The sequence below is a fragment of the Bos mutus genome, chromosome 18 (assembly GCF_027580195.1).
Source record: "Bos mutus isolate GX-2022 chromosome 18, NWIPB_WYAK_1.1, whole genome shotgun sequence".
In the NCBI taxonomy this organism is placed as follows: Eukaryota; Metazoa; Chordata; class Mammalia; order Artiodactyla; family Bovidae; genus Bos; species Bos mutus.
Genome location: NC_091634.1, coordinates 65,235 through 86,160, shown reverse-complemented (window position 1 = coordinate 86,160; position 20,926 = coordinate 65,235). Strand labels below are relative to the sequence as shown.

At 57.5% G+C, this 20,926-nt stretch overlaps 2 protein-coding genes across 3 annotated transcripts; both read right to left on the bottom strand.

The window, feature by feature from the left end:
- Nucleotides 1–616: 616 nt before the first annotated feature.
- Nucleotides 617–9,961, bottom strand: SLC27A5 (solute carrier family 27 member 5). Of its 2 annotated transcripts, none has more exons than XM_070386900.1 (10): nt 8,715–9,961; nt 8,160–8,369; nt 7,678–7,836; nt 3,818–3,942; nt 2,576–2,770; nt 2,405–2,495; nt 1,633–1,831; nt 1,282–1,379; nt 1,040–1,170; nt 617–959 (listed from the first exon to the last, which is right to left on the bottom strand). In XM_070386900.1, exons 1-10 carry the CDS (start codon nt 9,400–9,402, stop codon nt 783–785), a joined length of 2,073 nt encoding a protein of 690 aa, XP_070243001.1. In that variant the 5' UTR covers nt 9,403–9,961; the 3' UTR covers nt 617–782. The 2 variants fall into 2 exon arrangements, with proteins under 2 accessions (XP_070243001.1, XP_070243002.1); XM_070386901.1 differs by having other exon boundaries at nt 789–959; nt 1,310–1,379.
- A 62-nt stretch (nt 9,962–10,023) lies between these two features.
- ZBTB45 (zinc finger and BTB domain containing 45) lies at nt 10,024–15,584 on the bottom strand. The gene is given in 5 exon segments (XM_070386923.1): nt 10,024–11,405; nt 12,002–12,773; nt 12,776–12,874; nt 12,877–13,281; nt 15,425–15,584. Coding segments are annotated over 4 exon segments (1,533 nt in total). The 5' UTR covers nt 15,425–15,584; the 3' UTR covers nt 10,024–11,148.
- Nucleotides 15,585–20,926: the final 5,342 nt, after the last annotated feature.

Genomic DNA, 20,926 nt, shown 5'->3' with positions numbered 1-20,926 from the left:
TCTGTTGACGGAATGGGTGCTAACCTCTTCTGTCAAGAGGAAATACAGTGACAGCCTCATCGGCCAGGGCCCCTTGAACCGGGCCTCACGGGGTGGGGGGGTGGGGTGGGGGTGTGTGTGTGGCCACAGCTCAACCCCACTTGCAGCACGGCACGTGCTCGAGAAGTGGACGTATCAGCTGGCAGGGGCTGTTTGGCACAGGAGCCCAGGGACGCCTGGAGAGCAGAGTCCAGCACAAGACATGGCAGGAGCAGCTGACCACAGCAGGGCCGTTACTAGCACAGCTGCTCTTGCTGACGTCAGCCGGCCTGCGGCTCCCGCAATGCCCCCGAGGGCACTTCTAGCCCCAAGACACCATGGCCTCCATTCTCCAGAAGCCTCGCCTCTGGCCCTTGTCAGACCTCCCCTCACGGCGCTTCTCCCCACACTCTCCAGACCACATCCTCGTCTGCAGCCCGGCCCAGCCCCGACAGAGGCCACAGGCAGACTCGGAGTGTTGTCTCCTCCTGGAGTGGCGCTGGCTCCAGCCATTCCCCTGGCCTTGTCCAGACAGGGCTGCCCCTCAGGGGGACCCCGCACCTCTGGCTCGCTCCCCATCGACACAGACATCCGTGTACACATCCGGGTTTATTCTCGCTCTGGTGCGGGCCAGGGTCACCCCAGCCTGTGAAGCTGGGGATAAGGCCAGGCTCGTCGGGTTTGGGGAGTGGGTGAGGGGACAAGGGGAGGAGGGAACAGCGTTGGGTGGAGCGCCTTCGGATGTCCTGTGAGCTGATGGGAGGTCAGAGTCTCCAGGCTCCCTCACACACTGCCCGGTATATATCTGGAGTCAGGGGCCGGAAGGCTTGGGCCTGGTTGTCCAGCACGAACAGGGGATCAGCAACGACGCTCACATTGAAGCCCTCGCGCACCAACCGGGACTTCACCAGTTTGAACGTGCCTGTGATCTCCAAGGCGTCCTGCGTGGGGAGCGACTGTAATCTCGACTGCAACCGCCCTGCCGGGCCTCCCATCCACCCCTCCAGCCACCCGAGCTCACCTGGATACGAATGAAATGGGGAGCGGCGTAGCCCGGGAGAGAAGTGCGCACGTGCTGGTACAGCCTCTGCCCGTCGAAGGCCTGGCCGGGCACCAGCTGCACGGCGGCCATGCCCACCTTGCCCTCACACCCTGGGGAGCACGTGCAACCTCAGCACCACAGCTGCCCTCTCCCGGGTCCTGGCGGCTCCCCACCTGGAACAAGCCCCCACCCCTCCCACAGGGCTGTGCACTCCTCCGCACCGGGCACAGGCACGCCGTACACGTTCACCTCCTGCAGGAAGTCCACGGCTGACAGCACTCCCTCCACCTCCCGCGTGGACACATTCTCACCCTTCCACCTGCGGGGTGGAGCAGGTGCCTGGGATCAGGGCGCGGGAAAGGAGGTTCCACCCCTGACCAAGCGCCGCCTCCTGGCCCCTGGGCCCCTGGCCTGTCCCGTCCTGAATATGTACGAGGGGCCCACCCCTGGAAAGGATAGCCCCCGCCTCCTCACCATCGAGCCCCGCCCCCTGGTAGGAGAGGCCCCGCCCACTCCCCAAGCCCCGCCCCTCCCCGAATCCACACGTCCGGCCCTGAGGAGCCCCGCGGTACCGGAAGGTGTCCCCAAGGCGGTCGCGGAAGTAGAGGAAGCCTTCGTGGTCCATGGCCAGCACGTCCCCGGTGTTGTAGTAAAGGTCGTTTGGGCGCCGCACGTTCTTCACCAGCTTCTTCTCTGACAGCTCCCGGGGCCCGCGGTAGCCCAGGAAAGGTTGGTGACGCAACACCTGGGTCAGCAGGAGTCCCGCCTCCCCTGGGGTAGGAGCGGGAGTCGGGCATTAGCCATGGCCGAGCGCGTCAGGAGCCCCCCAGGCCACGGCCCGGACTCTGCCAGAGAAGAGAAAGACCCAGAAACGGATCCAGAGACAGAGACAGGAAATGAGGGTGGTATCAGAGAGTCCCCTCAGAAGAGGAAAAGGCCAACAAGGATGGACAAGGGAGAGACACAAATGGTGATGGGAAGAGAGATTCCGCTGTGAGCTTGCCAGCCCCCAGGAGAGCAGACCCTCGGAAAAGGTTCAGGGCGGGAGCTGGATCCCTGGGAGGATGGGACTTCCACAGAAAGCGCAAGCGAACACCTCAGATGGACACCCAGAGACGCAGCAGAGCCAGAGGTTGAAGCAGAGGAGCTGGGCAGAACCGACCAGCTGAGAGGGAGGCCCCAGACTGTGGGCAGACAGACCAGGGATGCAGGGCCTGGCTGAGGACTGCAGGCGCCACCACTGGGCGTCAGCCACCTCGAGGCTTCGGGTGGCTTGTTCCAGCCACAGAGAAGCCCACAGCTCTCACCCCTTCGCACACCTGGGGAGGTTCCCCAGCCCCGTACCTGGCCTCGCAGGGATGCAGAGGCCCTGACCGTCCCTCAGAGGCTCCTCTGTCTCCAGGCTGTACTGCACCAGCTCGAAGGGGGACAGCATCTGGGTAGATGGTGGGAGGCATCAGCAGAGGTCCGATGGGCTCAGCCCCAGTCAGGGCTCCGTCATGCCCAGCAACTCACTCGGAGGAAGCAGCTGGTCTTGCCCTGGGCCCCACAGCGCCCCGGATAGTTGATGAAGCCGACGTTGCCCTCGGTGGAGCCGTACATCTCCCAAATCCGAATGGGGCCGAAGCGCCGCTGGAAGGTCTCCCACACTTCTGCCCGGAGTCCATTGCCAATCGCCAGGCGGACTTTATGTGTCCGGTCCTCTGGCCGCTGCAGGGACACCCCGAGAAGGGTGAGGAGGGGCTGCCCTTTGGTGTGCCCCAGTAGCCCTTACCCAGGAGAGCTGTCCTGGGAGGTGACGGGGGCCTGTATCTAGGGGATCTGAGTTCTTAACTTTAGAGTAGTTACCTGGAGTCTATACCTGGAGAGAGTTACTTGCAGGGCTTACCTGTGGAGGATACCTGGGAACCTTACCTGGAGGAATATGTAGGGGTGGCCAGAGGGCTTCTATAGGGTCTGACCTAAGGGAGACCTCTGGGGTGTTATACAGGGATGGTTATCTGAAGCTTTTACCTGGGGGTGTTTACTGGAGGCCTTAGCAGGAGGAGTTACTTGGGGGGCTTTTACCTGAAGGTAACCTGGGGGACTGACTTGAAGGTTAATTTTGAGGAGTTATCCCGGGGCCTTACTTGGGTTAGTTACCAGGAACCTTTTCCTGAGTGGTTACCTTGAGATTTTATTTGGAGGGACGTTAGGGCCCCCCTGGTGGATCAGATGGTTAAGAGTCGGCCTGCAATGCAGGAGACCACGGTTTGATCCCTGGGTTGGGAAGACCCCCCTGGAAAAGGAAATGGCCACCCACTCCACTATTCTTGCTTGGAAATTCCATGGACAGAGGAGCCTGGTGGGCTACAGTCCATGGGGTCGCAAAGAGTTGGGCACACCTGAGGGACTAACACACACTCCTTGAGAGAATCACCTGGGGTCCACGTGTCACTAATCCATAGGATGAGACCTGCTCAGGTCTAGTGACTTTATCCCGAGCCACAGCCTGCTCTCAGTACTTTACATGTTTGATTCTTGCTGCACCCCTGTGAGGTATTATTCTGTTTCCCCAAAGAGGACACTGAGGCTGAGAGAGGTGAAGTCACCCCCCCCACCGCCCCCCACCACAAAATAGCACAGCTGATCCTCAAAGCAGCTGTGATGGGAAACCTTGCGTGGGACCCCCTGTCCTGAGGGCCACTGTGTGAGTCCTGGCCCGAATCTCCCTGAGACCTTCACTGGGATGACTCGGGGGCTCTCTGAGCATCTCACCTGGGGTGTGTTGCACAGGTACCGCAGGATCTCGCCCACGTACTGGATCACAGTCACACCATGCTGCCGACAGTCATCCCAGAAGCCGGAGGCAGAGAACTTGGGGGCCAGGACACAGGTCACCCCTGGAAGGGAGGAGAGGAAGGGGTTTCAGGTCAGGCCTCTGAGCTGCTGTAAGAAGCTGCTCTGACCAGCTGGCTCTGGCCCATGAAGCCCAAAATGGCATCACACTCATCTCTGTGTCACTGGCCCAGCCAGGACTGTCCCCAAGAGAAGAGCACAGCCCGACCTGAGTCCAAATCCTGTTCAGAATGTGTGGAAAGCTCAGTGCCTGGTACAAAGCCCTGCTGAATGAGGGCTGTGAGCAGGAGTCATTCATGATTGTGATAAATGTCTTAGGAATGCCTATCTAGCTGGGCAAATGGATAGCGGGTAGAAGGATGGATGGGTGATGGGGGCTGGGTTGCTGGATGGATATATGGATGTTGTGAAGGATGGACATGTGGATCAGTACATCTTAGGGGCCACTACAGTCACTCCGTGGAGAAGGGCATGGCACCCCACTCCAGTATTCTTGCCTGGAGAATCCCATGGACAGAGGAGCCTGGTGGGCTACAGTCCATGGGGTCGCAAAGAGTTGGACACAACTGAAGCAACTTAGCATGCACAGTCACTCCAGGAAAGTGCTCCCTCTTTTTCTGATCCCCTCCTCTGCAGCTGGCCCTGTGGATGGCACTCTCCCTACCTCAGCTCTAATCCTCAGAAAACCCCACAAGCTAATATCATCAGCCCTGCACCCAGAGGGACGACTGCTCCTGTGCTTGGGAAGGGAGCAGGTGTGTGTCTTCTTCGAAGCTGTATCTTGGCGGAGGTGAAGTATGATGTCCTCTCTGTGAAAATGGATGCTGGGTCCTTGAAAGCAACAGCTCTGTTGGCAACCCCAAGTGAAATGCCTGGATTCTGGAAAGGGCTTCAAGAGCTGCTAAGACCAGGGGGGAGGTTGATAAGGATTTTTCCAATGAAAATGTCCCAATTCTTCTTTGCCTAAGATGGGATCCCAGTTTTAAGAAGTCTCTGGTGTGACAAATTAGGAAGCAATATGCACTGCACCAAGTTCTTCCCAAGAATAATTAAACTGAATTTAAATAAACTGGAAAATTCTGAAAGAGATGGGAATACCAGATCACCTGATCTGCCTCTTGAGAAATATGTATGCAGGTCAGGAAGCAACAGTTTGAACTGGACATGGAACAGCAGACTGGTTCCAAATAGGAAAAGGAGTACGTCAAGGCTGTATATTGTCACCCTGCTTATTTCACTTATATGCAGAGTACCTCATGAAAAACGCTGGGCTGGAAGAAGCACAAGCTGGAATCAAGATTGCCAGGAGAAGTATCAATAACCTCAGATATGCAGATGACACCACCCTTATGGCAGAAAGTGAAGAGGAACTAAAAAGCCTCTTGATGAAGGTGAAAGAGGAGAGTGAAAAAGTTGGCTTAAAACTCAACATTCAGAAAATGAAGATCATGGCATCTGGTCCCATCACTTCATGGGAAATAGATGGGGAAACAGTGTCAGACTTTATTTTTGGGGGCTCCACAATCACTGCAGATGGTGATTGCAGCCATGAAATTAAAAGACGCTTACTCCTGGGAAGAAAAGTTATGACCAACCTAGATAGCACATTGAAAAGCAGAGACATTACTTTGCCAACAAAGGTCCGTCTAGTCAAGGCTATGGTTTTTCCTGTGGTCATGTATGGATGTGAGAGTTGGACTGTGAAGACGGCTGAGTGCCAAAGAATAGATGCTTTTGAACTGTGGTGTTGGAGAAGACTCTTGAGAGTCCCTTGGACTGCAAGGAGATCCAACCAGTCCATTCTGAAGTCCATTCAGCCCTGGGATTTCTTTGGAAGGAATGATGTTAAAGCTGAAACTCCAGTACTTTGGCCACCTCACGCAAAGAGTTGACTCATTGGAAAAGACTCTGATGCTGGGAGGGATTGGGGGCAGGAGGAGAAGGGGACGACAGAGGATGAGATGGCTAGACGGCATCACTGACTCGATGGACGTGAGTCTGAGTGAACTCTGGGAGTGGTGATGGACAGGGAGGCCTGGCGTGCTGCGCTTCATGGGGTCACAAAGAGTCGGACACGACTGAGCGACTGAACTGAACTGAAAAACATCGTGGGGATTCTTCTCGGGTTGTCCAATGGTTAAGAATCCACTTTGCAATGCATCAGACACAAGTTTGATCCGTGGTTGGGGATCCCACCTGCCACAGAGCAACTAAGGCCTCGGGCCACAGTAGAGTCCAGGCACCACATTGAAGGCCCTGAAGGACACAACTCAGACCCATTGCAGCCAGATAAATAAATAAAGATTGTTTTAAAATAAATGAAAACACTATGACAACCTGGAATGGGATGCGGTGGGAGGTGGGAGGGAGGTTCAGGAGGGAGGGGACACATGTATACCCGTGGCTGATTCATGTTGATGTATGGCAGAGACAAACACAATATGGTAAAGCAATTATCCTTCAGTTAAAAATTTTTAAAAAGCGAGTCTCTTGTAAAGAGCAAAAAAAAAAAAAAGTAAAAATAAAACAGGGACTTCCCTGGTGGTCTAGTGGCTAAGACTGTATGCTCCCGATGCAGGCGCCCCGGTTTGATCCTTGGTCAGGGAACTGGGTCCTGCATGCCACAACAAAGACCTGGTGCGGCCAAAGAAATAAAAACTTTTAAAAATAAATGAAAACATCTCTAGAAAGACTGTCTAGTTTTAACAGGAATGTGGGAGGGAGAGGAACAGAGACCAAGCAAGCAAGTACAAAGAACACTTGAACTGCAAAAAGACAGATAATTGGGCTAATTAAAAAAAATATATATGTAATCATTTATTTGGCTGCCCTGGGTCTTAGTTGCAGCATGTGGGCTCTAGCTTCCTGACCAGAGATCGAACCTGTGGCCCCTGCAGTGGGAGCACACAGGCTTAGACACTGGACTACTAGGGAACTCCTGGGAAGTTTTTAACATGAGGTGAGCATCAGATATTATTCAAGAGTTACTGTTAATTTTTCAGGTAGGTGTGATAATCACAGTGGTCACAGGTGTTTTAAGTTCTTACATATTAGAGATACATACTGCAGTATTTACAAAGAGAAAGATAGTATCTAGAATCTGGTCCAAAATAATCCAGAAAGAAGAGAGTTCCTATTAAATAAAATTGGCAACGTTAACAATTGTTGAGGCTGGGTGAGGATTTCAGAGACTTCATCAAACTATCTGCTCTGCTTTCCTGTATGTTTGAAATGGCCCATGATTTTAAGATTTTTGAAGAAATAATGAGAGTAAAAAGTGAGAGTAAAGGGGAGGTGATAATCAAAACACAGAAGAGCAAAATGCTGCTAACGGCTGCAGCTGGGTGGTGAGTACCTGAGGATTCATGTAGAAAACTTTAGAAATTTTGGTATTTCAATATATTCCATGTTAAAATTTCAGAAACGACAACAATGGCAACAAAACCGACCAGGCGCTCTGTTCACTGAATTCGTGGCCAGGTGTCTAGGGAGACAACCGGAAGGAAGGGTTGCTGCCGGTTCCTTCACTGGCTCCACCTGGGACCCTGACTGCCAGGAATACCCAACACCCACAGCAGTGCCGCTCTCTTCCTGCCCGCGGCACAGCCACGAAGGACTCCCCGGGTGTCCGTCCCTCTATCCAGGTGGCCCTGGGCTTCTCTGTCCCTTGTCAAAGATGGGAACCTGGGGTTCTGGGTAACCTATTGGGCTTGCCACCCTGACATCCAGGCTGGGAGTCCTGTGGATTGAATGGGGACCTCAAAGAAAGAAAGGCTTACCAAGGTCCAGGCAACTGAGGACTCCAAGGACAAGCCCCATGGTGTGGTACAAAGGCAAGACCGTGTAGACCACGTCGTCGGCTGTGACCCCACACAGAGTCAGCATCCCTGCAACCTGCAGCACCCGCTCGTAGGTGAGGATGGCGGGCTTGGGGAGCCCTGGGGAGAAGAGGGGAGAGGAGGGTAGGGCAGGCCCGCAAGCTCAGGGGTTTGAGGCTCTGGAAAGATGGCCAGCGTGGGTGGGTTTTCATCGGGGTTCAGCGGATGAATTCCAAAGGTCAGGGTTTCAGCGGCTGTTTACCGGCCAGAGGCAAGGTTCTGGCACTGACCATTCAGATAACACTGGCTGTCAACGTTGGGGCCAGGGGTCACAATCCAGGGGCAAGGAGGGTTTCAGAGGCCAAGTTGAGGGCACAAATCAGGCTTGAGATCAGGTCAGCAGGAGAGTTCAGAGGTCGGGCCTGGACATCGGGCACGCTCACCGGTGGTCCCCGAGGTGTAGATGAACAGGGCTGGGCTTCGCAGCTTGATGTCCGCCCGCAGGTCGGCGGGCACGGGGTCTGAGGGGGCGGCGGCCAGGGCGGCGCCCAGGGCCCCCACCCCGGGCGTGGGGGAGCTGCGGCCCAGGTAGAGACAGTGCACCTTCTCCGCCTGCAGCTTGGGCAGGACCTCCTCCAGGTTTGCCCGGAGCTCTGCGGGAGGGGTCAGAGGAAGCTTCAGGGGGGCGGGGTGCCCTGCGGTGGGAGGGGCGAGACGTGCCGAGGCCCGCCCCCCGCAGCCGCGAAGCGCACCTGCCTTACCTGTAATGAGTATTGGGGTGCGAAACGCCCGCAAATAGCCACGGTGAAAAAAAAATCAACACAACTCTGGGACCTTCAGCATTTCTGTCCAGCAACTGGGTTTGGGTCCTAAGAGCCAGCGGGCTGTGGGCTGTTTTAAGAGCCAGCCCCGACTGGGACCCCCTGGACAGCAGTACTCCGCCGCCCTCTCCCGCCTGCTGCCCAGCCCCTCCGACCCCCTTGTCCAGGGGTTCTCACCTGGGTCCACCACCAGCACGCGGGCCCCGGAGCTCAGCACCGCGTGCACCAGGGGTGGCCCGCGGCCGTGAGGGTTGATCCAGACCACCGGGCAGCCCAGCTTGGCCAGCCCCAGCCACAGGCTCAGGGCGGGGAGCATCTGCGAGGGCAGCACCAGCAGGGCGGTGGGCTCCCGGTCGCGCAGGCCCGCGACGCCGGCCAGCTCAGCCTTCAGGGCCCAGGCCGCCTGGCAGGCCCTGGTGTCCAGCTCTTGGAAGGTGACCGCGCGGCCCCCCGGACCGGTGCACACCAGGATCGTGCGGCCTGGCTGCGCCCGTGCACGCCGCTCAAAGGAGTCCACGAAGGTGTCCGGCGGCTGGCGCCGCAAGCGTGCCCAGGTGCGGAGGCCCAGGCGGAGCATCAGGAAGGTGTAGGCCAGGTCGGCCGGCAGCCAGAGGAGCCCGGGCGGCGGCCGTGCGGGTAGCAGGGTCAGTAGCAGGGCCGCAGCAGCCAGGCTCAGCCAGTGTGGTGTCCAGGGGCCCAGCCAGGGCCCTGCCAGCACGGCCAGGCCCAGCAGCAGGCCGCAGGCCGGGTCGCCCAGGAGCCAGCGCAGAGCTGGGGCCGCTGCCGCCGCCCATGGCGACTGCCCCAGGCCCCACAGCAGCAGCAGCAGCAACAACGAGAAGGCCAGTCGCCTCCAGAGCCCCATGGCACCTGCTCCTAACTCCGGGAAATGTCCAGGAGTGCCCACCTCCGCCGGCGACCCGCCCCTGTGCAGTGACTCATGGACTGTTGACCAAGGTGTGGGCCCCAGGACTCTGCCCTCCCGCCTTCCTAACCCCAGGTGTTTGTTTGGCCCTGCCTGCTCTTCTGTGTGTCGCTGGCCCCTCTGCCCCCTTTCCTGCCACTGGGTGCCAGTCTCTTGGGAAACAGTCCTCTGAACTTCCAGCCAGGCAGGATAGCAAGGCAGCTCCGACGCTAGCAGGCCTCCCGGGAGGCTCCCTGTGCACCGACCTAACCTGACTCCGCGGGAGCTGGGTGGGGGCCAGGGACACAGCAGATGGGCAGTAAGCTCTGAAAGTCGCAGAGCCTGAGTTCAAACCTGATCCTGACCCCCCTACCCAGGCCCCGCTCTGACTCTGCTGTACCCCTGGCATCTGTGGGGACCAGGCTCAGGGTTCAGGAGGCTGAACTTTGTCTGGAATATGGGTATGGCGGGAAAGCCTCAGCAGGGGAGCGTGGAAACGAGCCGGGGGCCTAGGATTTCAACGTGGGCCCGCAGGCCCCACCCCACCCCCCACACCCCCGCCCCACACCCCTGCCCCCGGCTCGGGATACTTTGCAGGCGGTGCGCGGGCCTTGCGCCAGCGATGTGAAGGAGGCCTGCGAGGAGGAGCCTCTAGCTGACCCTGGCTGGTATCTTCAGCAACCCCGGTAGGCAGCCTGAGAGGCCGGCTGCTGGTGTCTGTGCCGCCCCTAGGCCAGCGGGGCACTCGCGACCCTGAAGGCCAGGACAGTAATTCTGGGACTCAGGCCCCAAAGATCCCCTGCCCCTCAAAGTGAGTGGTTAAACCATCAAGGCCATCAGGAGGGGAAGCCTGAAGGCCAGAGAATCTGCCTGGATGATCTCGGAGGAGGGGCCTCGAAATCTTCATCTTGGGCGGGGCTTGGGAGGAGGGGTGGGGTGGGTTGCGGCTTCCAGACCCTTGTCAGAGAGGGCTGTCCGCACCCCACTCCCCAACAGGAGCGAGGGCTCTAGGGAGCCAGGCGTCTCCTACAAGAGAACAGAGGCACGAGATGGCAAAGCGACCCATCCTGCCGCGCGCCGCCCAAGGGAGCGCTGCCCAGCGGGGTGCTGCCCAGGCGCACTGCACCCCAACACCCACGGCGGTCACAGACGGTGAGGCACACATGGGCTGGGGCTCGCGCTTCTGGGTTTGGACCCCACGGCCCCCAGTCCTTTATTACAGAGCAGGGCTCCCAAGGCCGGGCCTTAGTCCGTGGCGATGCCCTAGGTGCCAGATGAGGGAGGGGTGGCTCGGGTCGGGGCGCTGGGGACCTCGTAGCCTGGCACGGGATCAGAGGAGCAGCTCCCACCCCACTCCCTGGAGCCGGGGAGGCGTGAACTGGAGTCGGGACCGTGAATCCTGGGCCCGGCTCCATGGCCGAGCCCTAGGTCAGCATGGAGATGATCCAGTTCTCGGAGGCGGTGGAATTCCTGATCACCCCCAGCCGGCCCCCACCTGGAGGGCCGAGTACGCAGGAAGGGAGGAACGAAGCAGGCGGGGCTGGGGAACAGGGTGGGCAGGAGCAGGGCCTGCGCTCGGGGACAGCGCGGGCCGGCGGCGGGAAAGCGGCCAAGAGGCCGCGACAGGTGTGACGTCGGCCGTGGACGCGGCCGCCAGCGGAGCGGAGAGGCCAACCCCACGGGGCGTGGCCAGGGCCCAGGCCCGCATCAGGGCGCAGGGTGCGCGGCCAGGTGGCGCTCCAGCAGCGCGCGGTGCGAGAAGACCTTGCCGCAGGCGGGGCAGGGCGCGCGCTCCGGCCGGTGGGTGCGCATGTGCACGTTCAACGAGCTTTTCTGCGTGAAGCGCTTGGCGCAGACGGCGCACTGGAAGGCGCGCACGCCAGTGTGCGTGACCATGTGCTTGAGCAGGTAGTCACGCAGCGAGAAGGATCTCCAGCACACGGCGCACTGATGGGGCTTCTCCCCTGCGGGCGACAGGGCGGGAAGCGCGCTCAGGTTAGCTGGGAAGGGGCTTTGGGGCGCTGTGCCGGACCACGACTCCCCTCCGCACCCAGAAGTGTCATTAACCTGGAATCCCTCCACCTGGCAGGGACGCCCCTTTCCCAGACCCTAATGGTGACACCAGGGTCACTACCTGTCAGTGACTCACGACTCCAACAGGTAGCTCCTAGCAGGGAAGCCCGCAGGTCTAGGACATCGTTGCCCATCGAGGCTGACCACTCAGGTCTACCCCCACCTCCAGGGACGATACCTCCCCCCTCAAACTTCCTGGTGTCGGGCCCAGGGCCGGGCTGCCCCTCCTCCATCCCTGCCGCGCCCAGAGAGCCTTCTGAACTCTGGTCACTGGCCGCCGTTCAGGCCCAGCGGCCTCACACTGGGAAAAACCGAGGTATACGTGCCCCTCCCTGCTGGCCGGCACAGAACCCCCGGGGTTACAGGGCAGGCCGCCCCATCACCCGAATCCGAGAGGGGAACCAGGCTGTGATGACCCTTGGGTCATTGACAGTTCACGAAAGGCCTAACTCCAAATCGAGGGGCCCAGAGACCCACCCCGGCTCACCCGAGTGGATGAACATGTGCTTGGTGTAGTTTTTTCGAGAGCTGAACGTCTTGTGGCAGTGGCTGCACTCGTAGGCGGGCGGCTCGGCGCCTGGGGCGCGCGCGGGAGTGATCGAGGGGGCCACGGGGGGCGCAGCCGCTGGGGCCGGGGCCTCCCCTAGTGGCGCGCTGGGAGCTGCGTCCGACTGCAGCGCTGGGTAGAAGGCGGGCGGGGGCGCAGGGGCCGGCCCCGAGGGCGCGGGAGAGGGTTGCGCCGGCGGCCCGGGGGCTCCCAGGTGGAAGGGGAAAAGCGCCACGGGCGGCCCGGGGGTCTTCACGCCAGGTGGGCGGGGCCCCGACAGGACGCAGTCGGGAGGGGCAGGGGTCTCGACCGGACAGCCTTCGGGGGCAGCCTGATCGCCCTCTTGCCAGGCGGAGACGTAGCCGTCGGGGAACACGTCTTCGGTGGCCGAGGTCCCCCGGAGGAAGTCCCTGCCGGGCCCGCTGTAATCCGAGAGGCCGGCGGGCACAGACGGCTCCTCCCGCGTGCCATCCGCCGCGGCGGGCAGGAAGCCCGCGGCGCAGTCGGGGAAGGCGGGGGGCGCCTGGATCTCCCCGGGGCCGCTGCCCTCGCCGTCCTCGCCGTCGGTCTCGTCGTCGGCCTCGTCGTCGTCATCGTCCGCGCCGTCGTCCGCGGTCAGCGCGGGGTCGGAGGCCGCGCTCTCCGCCTTGGCGGGCGCGGGGGGCGCGGGCAGCTGCAGGCGCGCCGGTTGGCGCTGCTTGCGCCGGGTGCGCGGGCGCCGGGGGCCCGGGGCCGAGCCGCCAGCAGGTGCCGCAGGCGGTGGCGCAATTGCGCTGGCGCCAGCGGCGGCGGCATCGGGCGCGGGCGGGGGGCGCGGGAGCGCCCGGCGCGGGGGCGCGGGCTCGGGCGATGATCTGTGTGCACTCGTCTATGACCGTCTGGATGCGCAGCACCGACGCGGCGGTGAGCACCTGCAGCGCCTCGCCCTGCGCCACCACCAGCGAGCCGCTGTAGAGGAACTCGACGAGCTGGCGCACCGTCTGCGCGGGCACCACCGGTGGCACGCGGATCTCCGAGTGGCCGAGCAGCAGCTTGTCCTGGAAGAAGGGCGAGCCGGCGGCCAGCACGCAGCGGTGGGCACGCAGCGAGGCCTCTCGGATGCGGACCGTCACGTCACAGAAGTGCCCGCCCAGCCGCTGCCCGTTGAGGGTCTCGAGCAGGGACCGCGAGAAGTTCTGCAGGTGGATGTGGTGCACCGCCTCCGCCGCCGCCGCCGCCATCTGCGCGGGACGGGCGGTGTGAGCCGGGGGACCTCCCCTCAATCTGCACTGGACGGGGCTGTGGTGGGGGTGGGGGTGGGGGGGCGGTCAGCCATCCCTTCAGCGGGCAGGGGGGCCGCACACGCCCAGGCCTCAGGAGCCCCAGCCCTCTCCAGTGCCCCTGGCCCCTCCAAGTCCTGGTTCCCAACCCAGCAGGACTCCACTCCCCGCCTCCAGGACTTCTGTGGCCGCCCCCCACCCCCAGCACCTCCAGCTTTGCGGCCCTCCCGGTCGTGCTTACTGCCAGAGTGGGGAGACCCAGGGCCCGCCTCACCTATTTTGTCCTACCGACCCCCTCTTCCACTAACTCCCATCCATGCCTCCCGCACCTTCTCCTCCAATAGGGTGGAGAAGAGGGCAGGAGCCCCTATATAGAACACCCCCTTCCCCACCCTGCCAGCTAAGACTCCCACCACTAGGGACTTCTTTTTCATCTCCTCTTGGCAGGGCCTTCAACCTTGGAGCATCCAAGACCCTTGCAGACCCAGACCCAGAGGTCTGCTGCCTCAGAACCTGGTTATATCGAGTGTATGCGCAGGTCTTCGATGGGGTGGGGCTGGCATGAATGGCCTCTGGGTCGAAGGGTGCTCATAGTCACAAAGTGTTGAGAGGAGGTTGGGCAGTAGCCTGGCAGGTGTCCTGAGTGCGCACTAAGTGGATTCAGTCGTGTCTGACTCTTTGCGACCCTATGGACTGCTGCCCACCAGGCTCCTCTATCCATGGGAAGATTCTCCAGGCAAGAATACTGGAGTGGGTTGCCATGTCCTCCTCCAGGGGATCTTCCCAGCCCAGGGATGACACCCGGGTCTCTTATGTCTCCTGTATTGGCAGGCAGGTTCTTTACCACTAGCGCCACCTGGGAAGCCTGGCAGGTGCCGCTGGAAGGGAGGGAAATACATGGTCTAGTGGGAGACATGTCTTGCAGCCTGTGTTTCCTGGAATCTTGATGTGACCTATGGGGCACCTATGGGACCCAGGGTGTGGGTGTGGCATCGAGATGGGCCTGTGGACTGCCCAGGGCTGTGTGATTGGTTGGGTGCAGGTGGAGTAGCAGAGACATCAGGTTCAGCATGGCTGAGCAATATGGACACTTCTTGTCCAACTATAGCCTGGAAATCCCAGCACTGCCCACCCTCAGGCACCGAAAAGGGGAAGGGATTCCCAGGGATCTCTGGGAATCTGAGAAGCTCAGCTACTTCACCGTCAAACAGGAAGCATGCTTGCTGGGCCTCAATTTCCCCTTTATCAAACGTATGAGATACCCTGAGACGGTCCCACTCTGCACCAGTCTGGTTTAGGTGAGGCCTCGAAATCCTCGGAGCCTGCTGGGGTCTCAGACTCATCCCCTCTGGCTCCTTACGTCCAAATCGACTTTCCTTTGCTGGGGGCCGTTCATGCTCCGTATCTGACCCCTCGGACCACTTTGCACACCTCTACCAGGTTCCCCCACCTTCCGGTCTATTCCCCACCCGACAGCCAGAGGGAGCCTGTTGAGATCTATTAAGAACAGATCGGGACTCTCCTTAGCTCTGGGGTCTTCGTGGCAATTCCTTACGCAGGCCAAGTCTACATGTGCCGTTACCTCTGCCGCAAGCCCCCTGCACTGGCTTTATTCGCCCGCGCCTAAAGGACTTCCAGCCTGTGCCCGGGCGACGCGGGCAAAAGCCCGCGCCCCAGTCCGTGGGGACTGGCCCTTCCTTTTCCGCCCCGCGCCCCGGCAGGCTCCTGTCTCTGCAGGTGCAGCGGAGCCTCGGGCGGTTCGGAACAAAGGCCCACCTTGAGCCGCGGCTCCCAGGCATCCTCGCCGCCGCCCCTTGACCCACGCCGTGCCCTCTGGTCCGAGCACCCTCTTGAGTCCCCTGCGCCATGCCTCGCGCCCCCCCGACCCCAGCAACTCGTTCTCCGATCGGCTCCGGCTGCGCCCGCTCCGGCCCTGGCCGACCTGGGTTCCCGCCTCCGCGCCCCGGCCCGCGACATGCCCCCGTCCTGCAGCGCCCCCTCACGTCTGCGACGAGCGCGCCAAGCCTAGCGCGGGCGCCCCTCCCCTGTCACGCCTCGGCCTCCCCGCCGGCCCTGCGGCAGGGGGATGCTCGCCTGACCCCACCTCCGGCTCCTCCTCAGGCACCAGGCCGGGCGGTGGCCGCCTCCAGCTCACCACCTCCGAAGCCGCACTTCCGGGCAGCGACGCCGGCGGAACTGAAGTCCGCAGATGCCGCGACGCGGCGAACCACTCGGTCAGAGCACGTTTCCGGCGTTTCCATGGAGACTAGTCGCCGCCGCCAGGTCGCACTTCCGGCCAAAGTCGCAGGGGGCCGGGGCAACCACGCAGTTTCGCCCTAGCGACGGGGCGGGGGCGGGGCCTGCGCTGTCAATCTGTAGGCCACGCTCCTCGCATGTGCTGTCGGGCGGGAGAAGGTGAGGCCGGGTGAGGCCGGGTGAGGGCGGGAGGGCGGTGGACTCCCAAGCCCGGGGCGGGTCCCGGCAGGTCAAAATCCCTCTTGTAGATGAGGACACCCAAGGCCTCCACCTATGTGGGCCTGGGGGCTGCGAGTGGAATGTGGGAACAGACGGGCACCACCTTGCCTTGGCCCAGGGAGAAGGTGAGGCACCCGGACTCCATGCCCCTACAGGAGGCGCACCTGCCCCAGGGAGGGGTGTGAGGAGGGACTGTTCAGAGTGCTTTCAGCAGGCCACACTCCGCGCCAACGCTCAGAAAATAAAGGCGGTAGAGGCGATGAGACGGGTCTTGCGTCTAGCTGGGAGGTGGCGAGCAGTCAGAATCCAAAGAGGCACTTTAGAGCCCAAAATCTGTTGGAAGAACTGTCCGGGCAGAGAAACAGCCTGGACCCCCGAGGACCTTGAGTTGGGCCTGGCTGTCCAGGGCCCCGGGGGAGCCAGGCCCACTGGATGTGGACTGGCTGGGCCTTAGGCTCTACTCATGGAGGCTGAAGGAAGAGGGAGGTGATGCGCAGTGGACCCCATGCTTTGTGCAGCAGGTTCGGAGTCCAGAGTGGAAGGGGCCGACTTCTCAGCTCCAGTTTGAGGATAAGATCAGAGACCCTGCCTCCTGCCTTAGGCAGCTACTGAGCGGCTGTGTTCAAAGCAGGGAAGGGAGCATTCCGTGGCCCAGGCCCCAAGGAAGCTAATTAAAATCCCAGTCTCTAGGCCTCATTGTCCCTGTTAAGAATCTGAGTCCTTCAACAATGGCCTGCCCAACTCCCTGGATCTCTTCTGTCCAACCTCTCGTCCCCAGTTTTTATCACTGATCATGCTTCACTGGCTTCACAGGCCCCTTGCTGTGCCCACCTCGAGACCTGTGAGACCAGTGGCTCACCTATATCCTGTGTCTTGACAGCTGTTGCCACTGCAACCTAAACAGGAGTGGAACTGCCAAAGCTGCCCTGGACTGGCCTGATTCCACAGGATTTGGGGGCATTAAGTGAGAATTCTAATAGTTCATAGTACATAGCAGGTATAATTAAGGTTACTAATCAGCTGACTAGATAAGGAGATAGTCCTGGATTGTTTGGATGGGCCCTAGGGAATCATAAGGGTTCTTTGTTGTTGTTCAGTGGCTAAGTTGTGACTCTTTATGACCCCATGGACTGTAGCACGCCAGGCTTCCCTGTCCTTCACTATCTCCTGGAGCTTGCTCAAACTCATGTCCATTCAGTCGGTGATGTCATCCAACCATCTTGTCCTCTGACATCCCCATCTCCTCCTGCCTTCAATCTTTCCTGGCATCTGAGTCCTTTCCAATGAGTTGGCTTTTCGCATCAGGTGGCCAAAGTATTGGAGCTTCAACTTCAGCATCAGTCCTTTCAGTGAATATTCAGGGTTGATTTCCTTTGGCACTGACTGGTTGGATCTCCTTGCAGTCTAAGGGACTCTCAAGAGTCTTCTCCAGCACCACCGTTCAAAATCAATTCTTTGGCATGCAGCCTTCTTTATGGTGAAAATCTCACATCCATACATGAATGCTGGAAAAACTAAAGCTTTGACTATACAGACCTTTGTCAGCAAAGTGATTTATCTGTTTTTTTTTAACACGCTGTCTAGGTTTGTCATAGTTTGTCAAAAGGGTTCTTAAAGGTAGAAGAATACTCGAAGTAGGAGGACTCCAAGGTTTTGAAGGCAGAGGGCCGTGTGGTGAGGAACGTGTGGGTGGTGGTAGTGGACTCTTGAATTTCAGAAGAACCCTGGGAGACAGCCAACAAGAGAACAGGGACTTCGTCCTACAGCTTCATGGAGCTGGCTTTTCTAGCAACCTGACTGAGCTGGGAAGCAGACTCTTCCCCCCAACCCAACACACTCCTACAATTTTTGTTTTCAGTTCAGTTCAGTCGCTCAGTCATGTCCGACTCTTTGCGACCTCATGAATTGCAGCACGCCAGGCCTCCCTGTCCATCACCAACTCCCAGAGTTCACTCAGACTCACATCCATCAAGTCAGTGATGCCATCCAGCCATCTCATCCTCTGTCGTCCCCTTCTCCTCCTTCCCCCAATCCCTCCCAGCATCAGAGTCTTTTCCAATGAATCAACTCTTCCCATGAGGTGGCCAAAGTATTGGAGTTTCAGCTTTAGCATCATTCCTTCCAAAGAAATCCCAGGGCTGAATGGACTTCAGAATGGACTGGTTGGATCTCCTTGCAGGCCAAGAGACTCTCAAGAGTCTTCTCCAACACCACAGTTCAAAAGCATCAATTCTTCGGTGCTCAGCTTTCTTCACAGTCCAACTCTCACATCCATACATGACCACAGGAAAAACCATAGCCTTGACTAGACGGACCTTTGTTGGCAAAGTAATGTCTCTGCTTTTCAATGTGCTATCTAGGTTGGTCATAACTTTCCTTCCAAGGAGTAAGTGTCTTTTAATTTCATGGCTGCAGTCACTATCTGCAGTGATTTTGGAGCCCCCGAAAATAAAGTCTGGCACTGTTTCCACTGTTTCCCCATCTATTTCCCATGAAGTGATGGGACCAGATGCCATGATCTTAGTTTTCTGAATGTTGAGTTTTAAGCCAACATTTTCCACTCTCCTCTTTCACCTTCATCAAGAGGCTTTTTAGTTCCTCTTCACTTTCTGCCATAAGGGTGGTGTCATCTGCATATCTGAGGTTATTGATATTTCTCCTGGCAATCTTGATTCCAGCTTGTGCTTCTTCCAGCCCAGCGTTTCTCATAATGTACTCTGCATATAAGCGAAATAAGCAGGGTGGCAACATACAGCCTTGACGTACTCCTTTGCCTATTTGGAACCAGTCTGTTCCATGTCCAGTTCTAACTGTTGCGCCCTGACCTGCATACAGATTTCTCAAGAGGCAGGTCAGGTGGTCTGGTATTCCCATCTCTTTCAGAACTTTCCACAGTTTATTGTGATCCACACAGTCAAAGGCTTTGGCATAGTCAATAAAGCAGAAATAGATGTTTTTCTGGAACTCTCTTGCTTTTTCCATGATCCAGCGGATGTTGGCAATTTGGTCTCTCATTCCTCTGCCTTTTCTAAAACCAGCTTGAACATCTGGAAGTTCACGGTTCACGTTTTGCTGAAGCCTGGCTTAGAGAATTTTGAGCATTACTTTACTAGCGTGTGAGATGAGTGCAATTGTGTGGTAGTTTGAGCATTCTTTGGCATTGCCTTTCTTTGGGATTGGAATGAAAACTGACCGTTTCCAGTCCTGTGGCCACTGCTGAGTTTTCCAAATTTTCTGGCATATTGAGTGCAGCACTTTCACAGCGTCATTTTTCAGGATTTGAAATAGCTCAACTGGAATTCCATCACCTCCACTAGCTTTGTTCATAGTGATGCTTCCTAAGGCCCACTTGACTTCACATTCTAGCATGTCTGGCTTCAGGTGAGTGATCACACCATCGTGATTATCTGGGTTGTGAAGATCTTTTTTGTACAGTTCTTCTGTGTATTCTTGCCACCTCTTCTTAATATCTTCTGCTTGTTAGGTCCATACCATTTCTGTCCTTTATCGAGCCCATCTTTGCATGAAATGTTCCCTTGGTATCTCTAATTTTATTGAAGAGATCTCTAGTCTTTCCCATTCTGTTGTTTTCCTCTGTTTCTTTGCATTGATTGCTGAGGAAGGCTTTCTTCTCTCTTCTTGCTATTCTTTGGAACTCTGCATTCAGATGCTTATATCTTTCCTTTTCTCCTTTGCTTTTTGCTTCTCTTCTTTTCACAGCTTTTTGTAAGGCCTCCCCAGACAGTCATTTTGCTGTTTTGCATTTCTTTTCCATGGGGATGATCTTGATCCCTGTCTCCTGTACAATGTCACTAACCTCCGTCCATAGTTCATCAGGCACTCTATCAGATCTAGTCCCTTAAATCTATTTCTCACTTCCACTGTATAATCATAAGGGATTTGATTTAGGTCATATCTGAATGGTCTAGTGGTTTTCCCTTCTTTCTTCAATTTCAGTCTGAATTTGGCAATAAGGAGTTCATGATCTGAGCCACAGTCAGCTCCTGGTCTTGTTTTTGTTGACTGTATAGAGCTTCTCCATCTTTGGCTGCAAAGAATATAATCAATCTGATTTTGGTGTTGACCATCTGGTGATGTCCATGTGTAGAGTCTTCTCTTGTGTTGTTGGAAGAGGGTGTTTGCTATGACCAGTGTATTTTCTTGGCAAAACTCTATTAGTCTTTGCCCTGCTTCATTCCGTATTCCAAGGCCAAATTTGCCTGTTACTCCAGGTGTTTCTTGACTTCCTACTTTTGCATTCCAGTCGCCTGTAATGAAAAGGACATCTTTTTTGGGTGTTAGTTCTAAAAGGTCTTGTAGGTCTTCATAGAACCGTTCAACTTCAGCTTCTTCAGCATTACTGATTGGGGCATAGACTTGGATTACTGTGATATTGAATGGTTTGCCTTGGAAACGAACAGAGATCATTCTGTCATTTTTGAGATTGCATCCAAGTACTGCATTTCTTTTTTTTTTCCAAGTACTGCATTTCTAACTCTTTTGTTGACCAAAATGGCTACTCCATTTCTTCTGAGGAATTCCTGCCCACAGTAGTAGATAGCCCAGCGTTCAGGTCTCCAAGCCCAGCCCTATCCTGGTGGACATGGGCTGTGCCCGGTGTGGGATCTCACACGCTTGCAAAGTAATGCTCAAAATTCTCCAAGCCAGGCTTCAACGGTATGTGAACCATGAACTTCCAGATGTTCAAGCTGGATTTAGAAAAGACAGAGGAACCAGAGTTCAAATCGTCAACATCCATTGGATCATCAAAAAAGCAGGAGAGTTCCAGAAAAACACCTACCTTTGCTTTATGGACTACAAAGTTAAAGCCTTTGACTATGTGGATCACAACAAACTGTGGGGAATTCTTCAAGAGACGGGAATACTAGACCCCCTGACCTGCCTCCTGAGAAATCTGTATGCAGGTCAAGAAGCAACAGTTAGAACCAGACATGGAACAACAGACTGGTTCCAAATTGGGAAAGGAGTACCTCAAGGCTGTATATTGTCACCCTGCATATTTAACTTTTATGCAGAGTACATCATGCCACATGTCGGGTTGGATGAAGCACAAGTTGGAATCAAGATTGCCAGGAGAAATATCAACAACCTCAGATATGCAGATGACGCC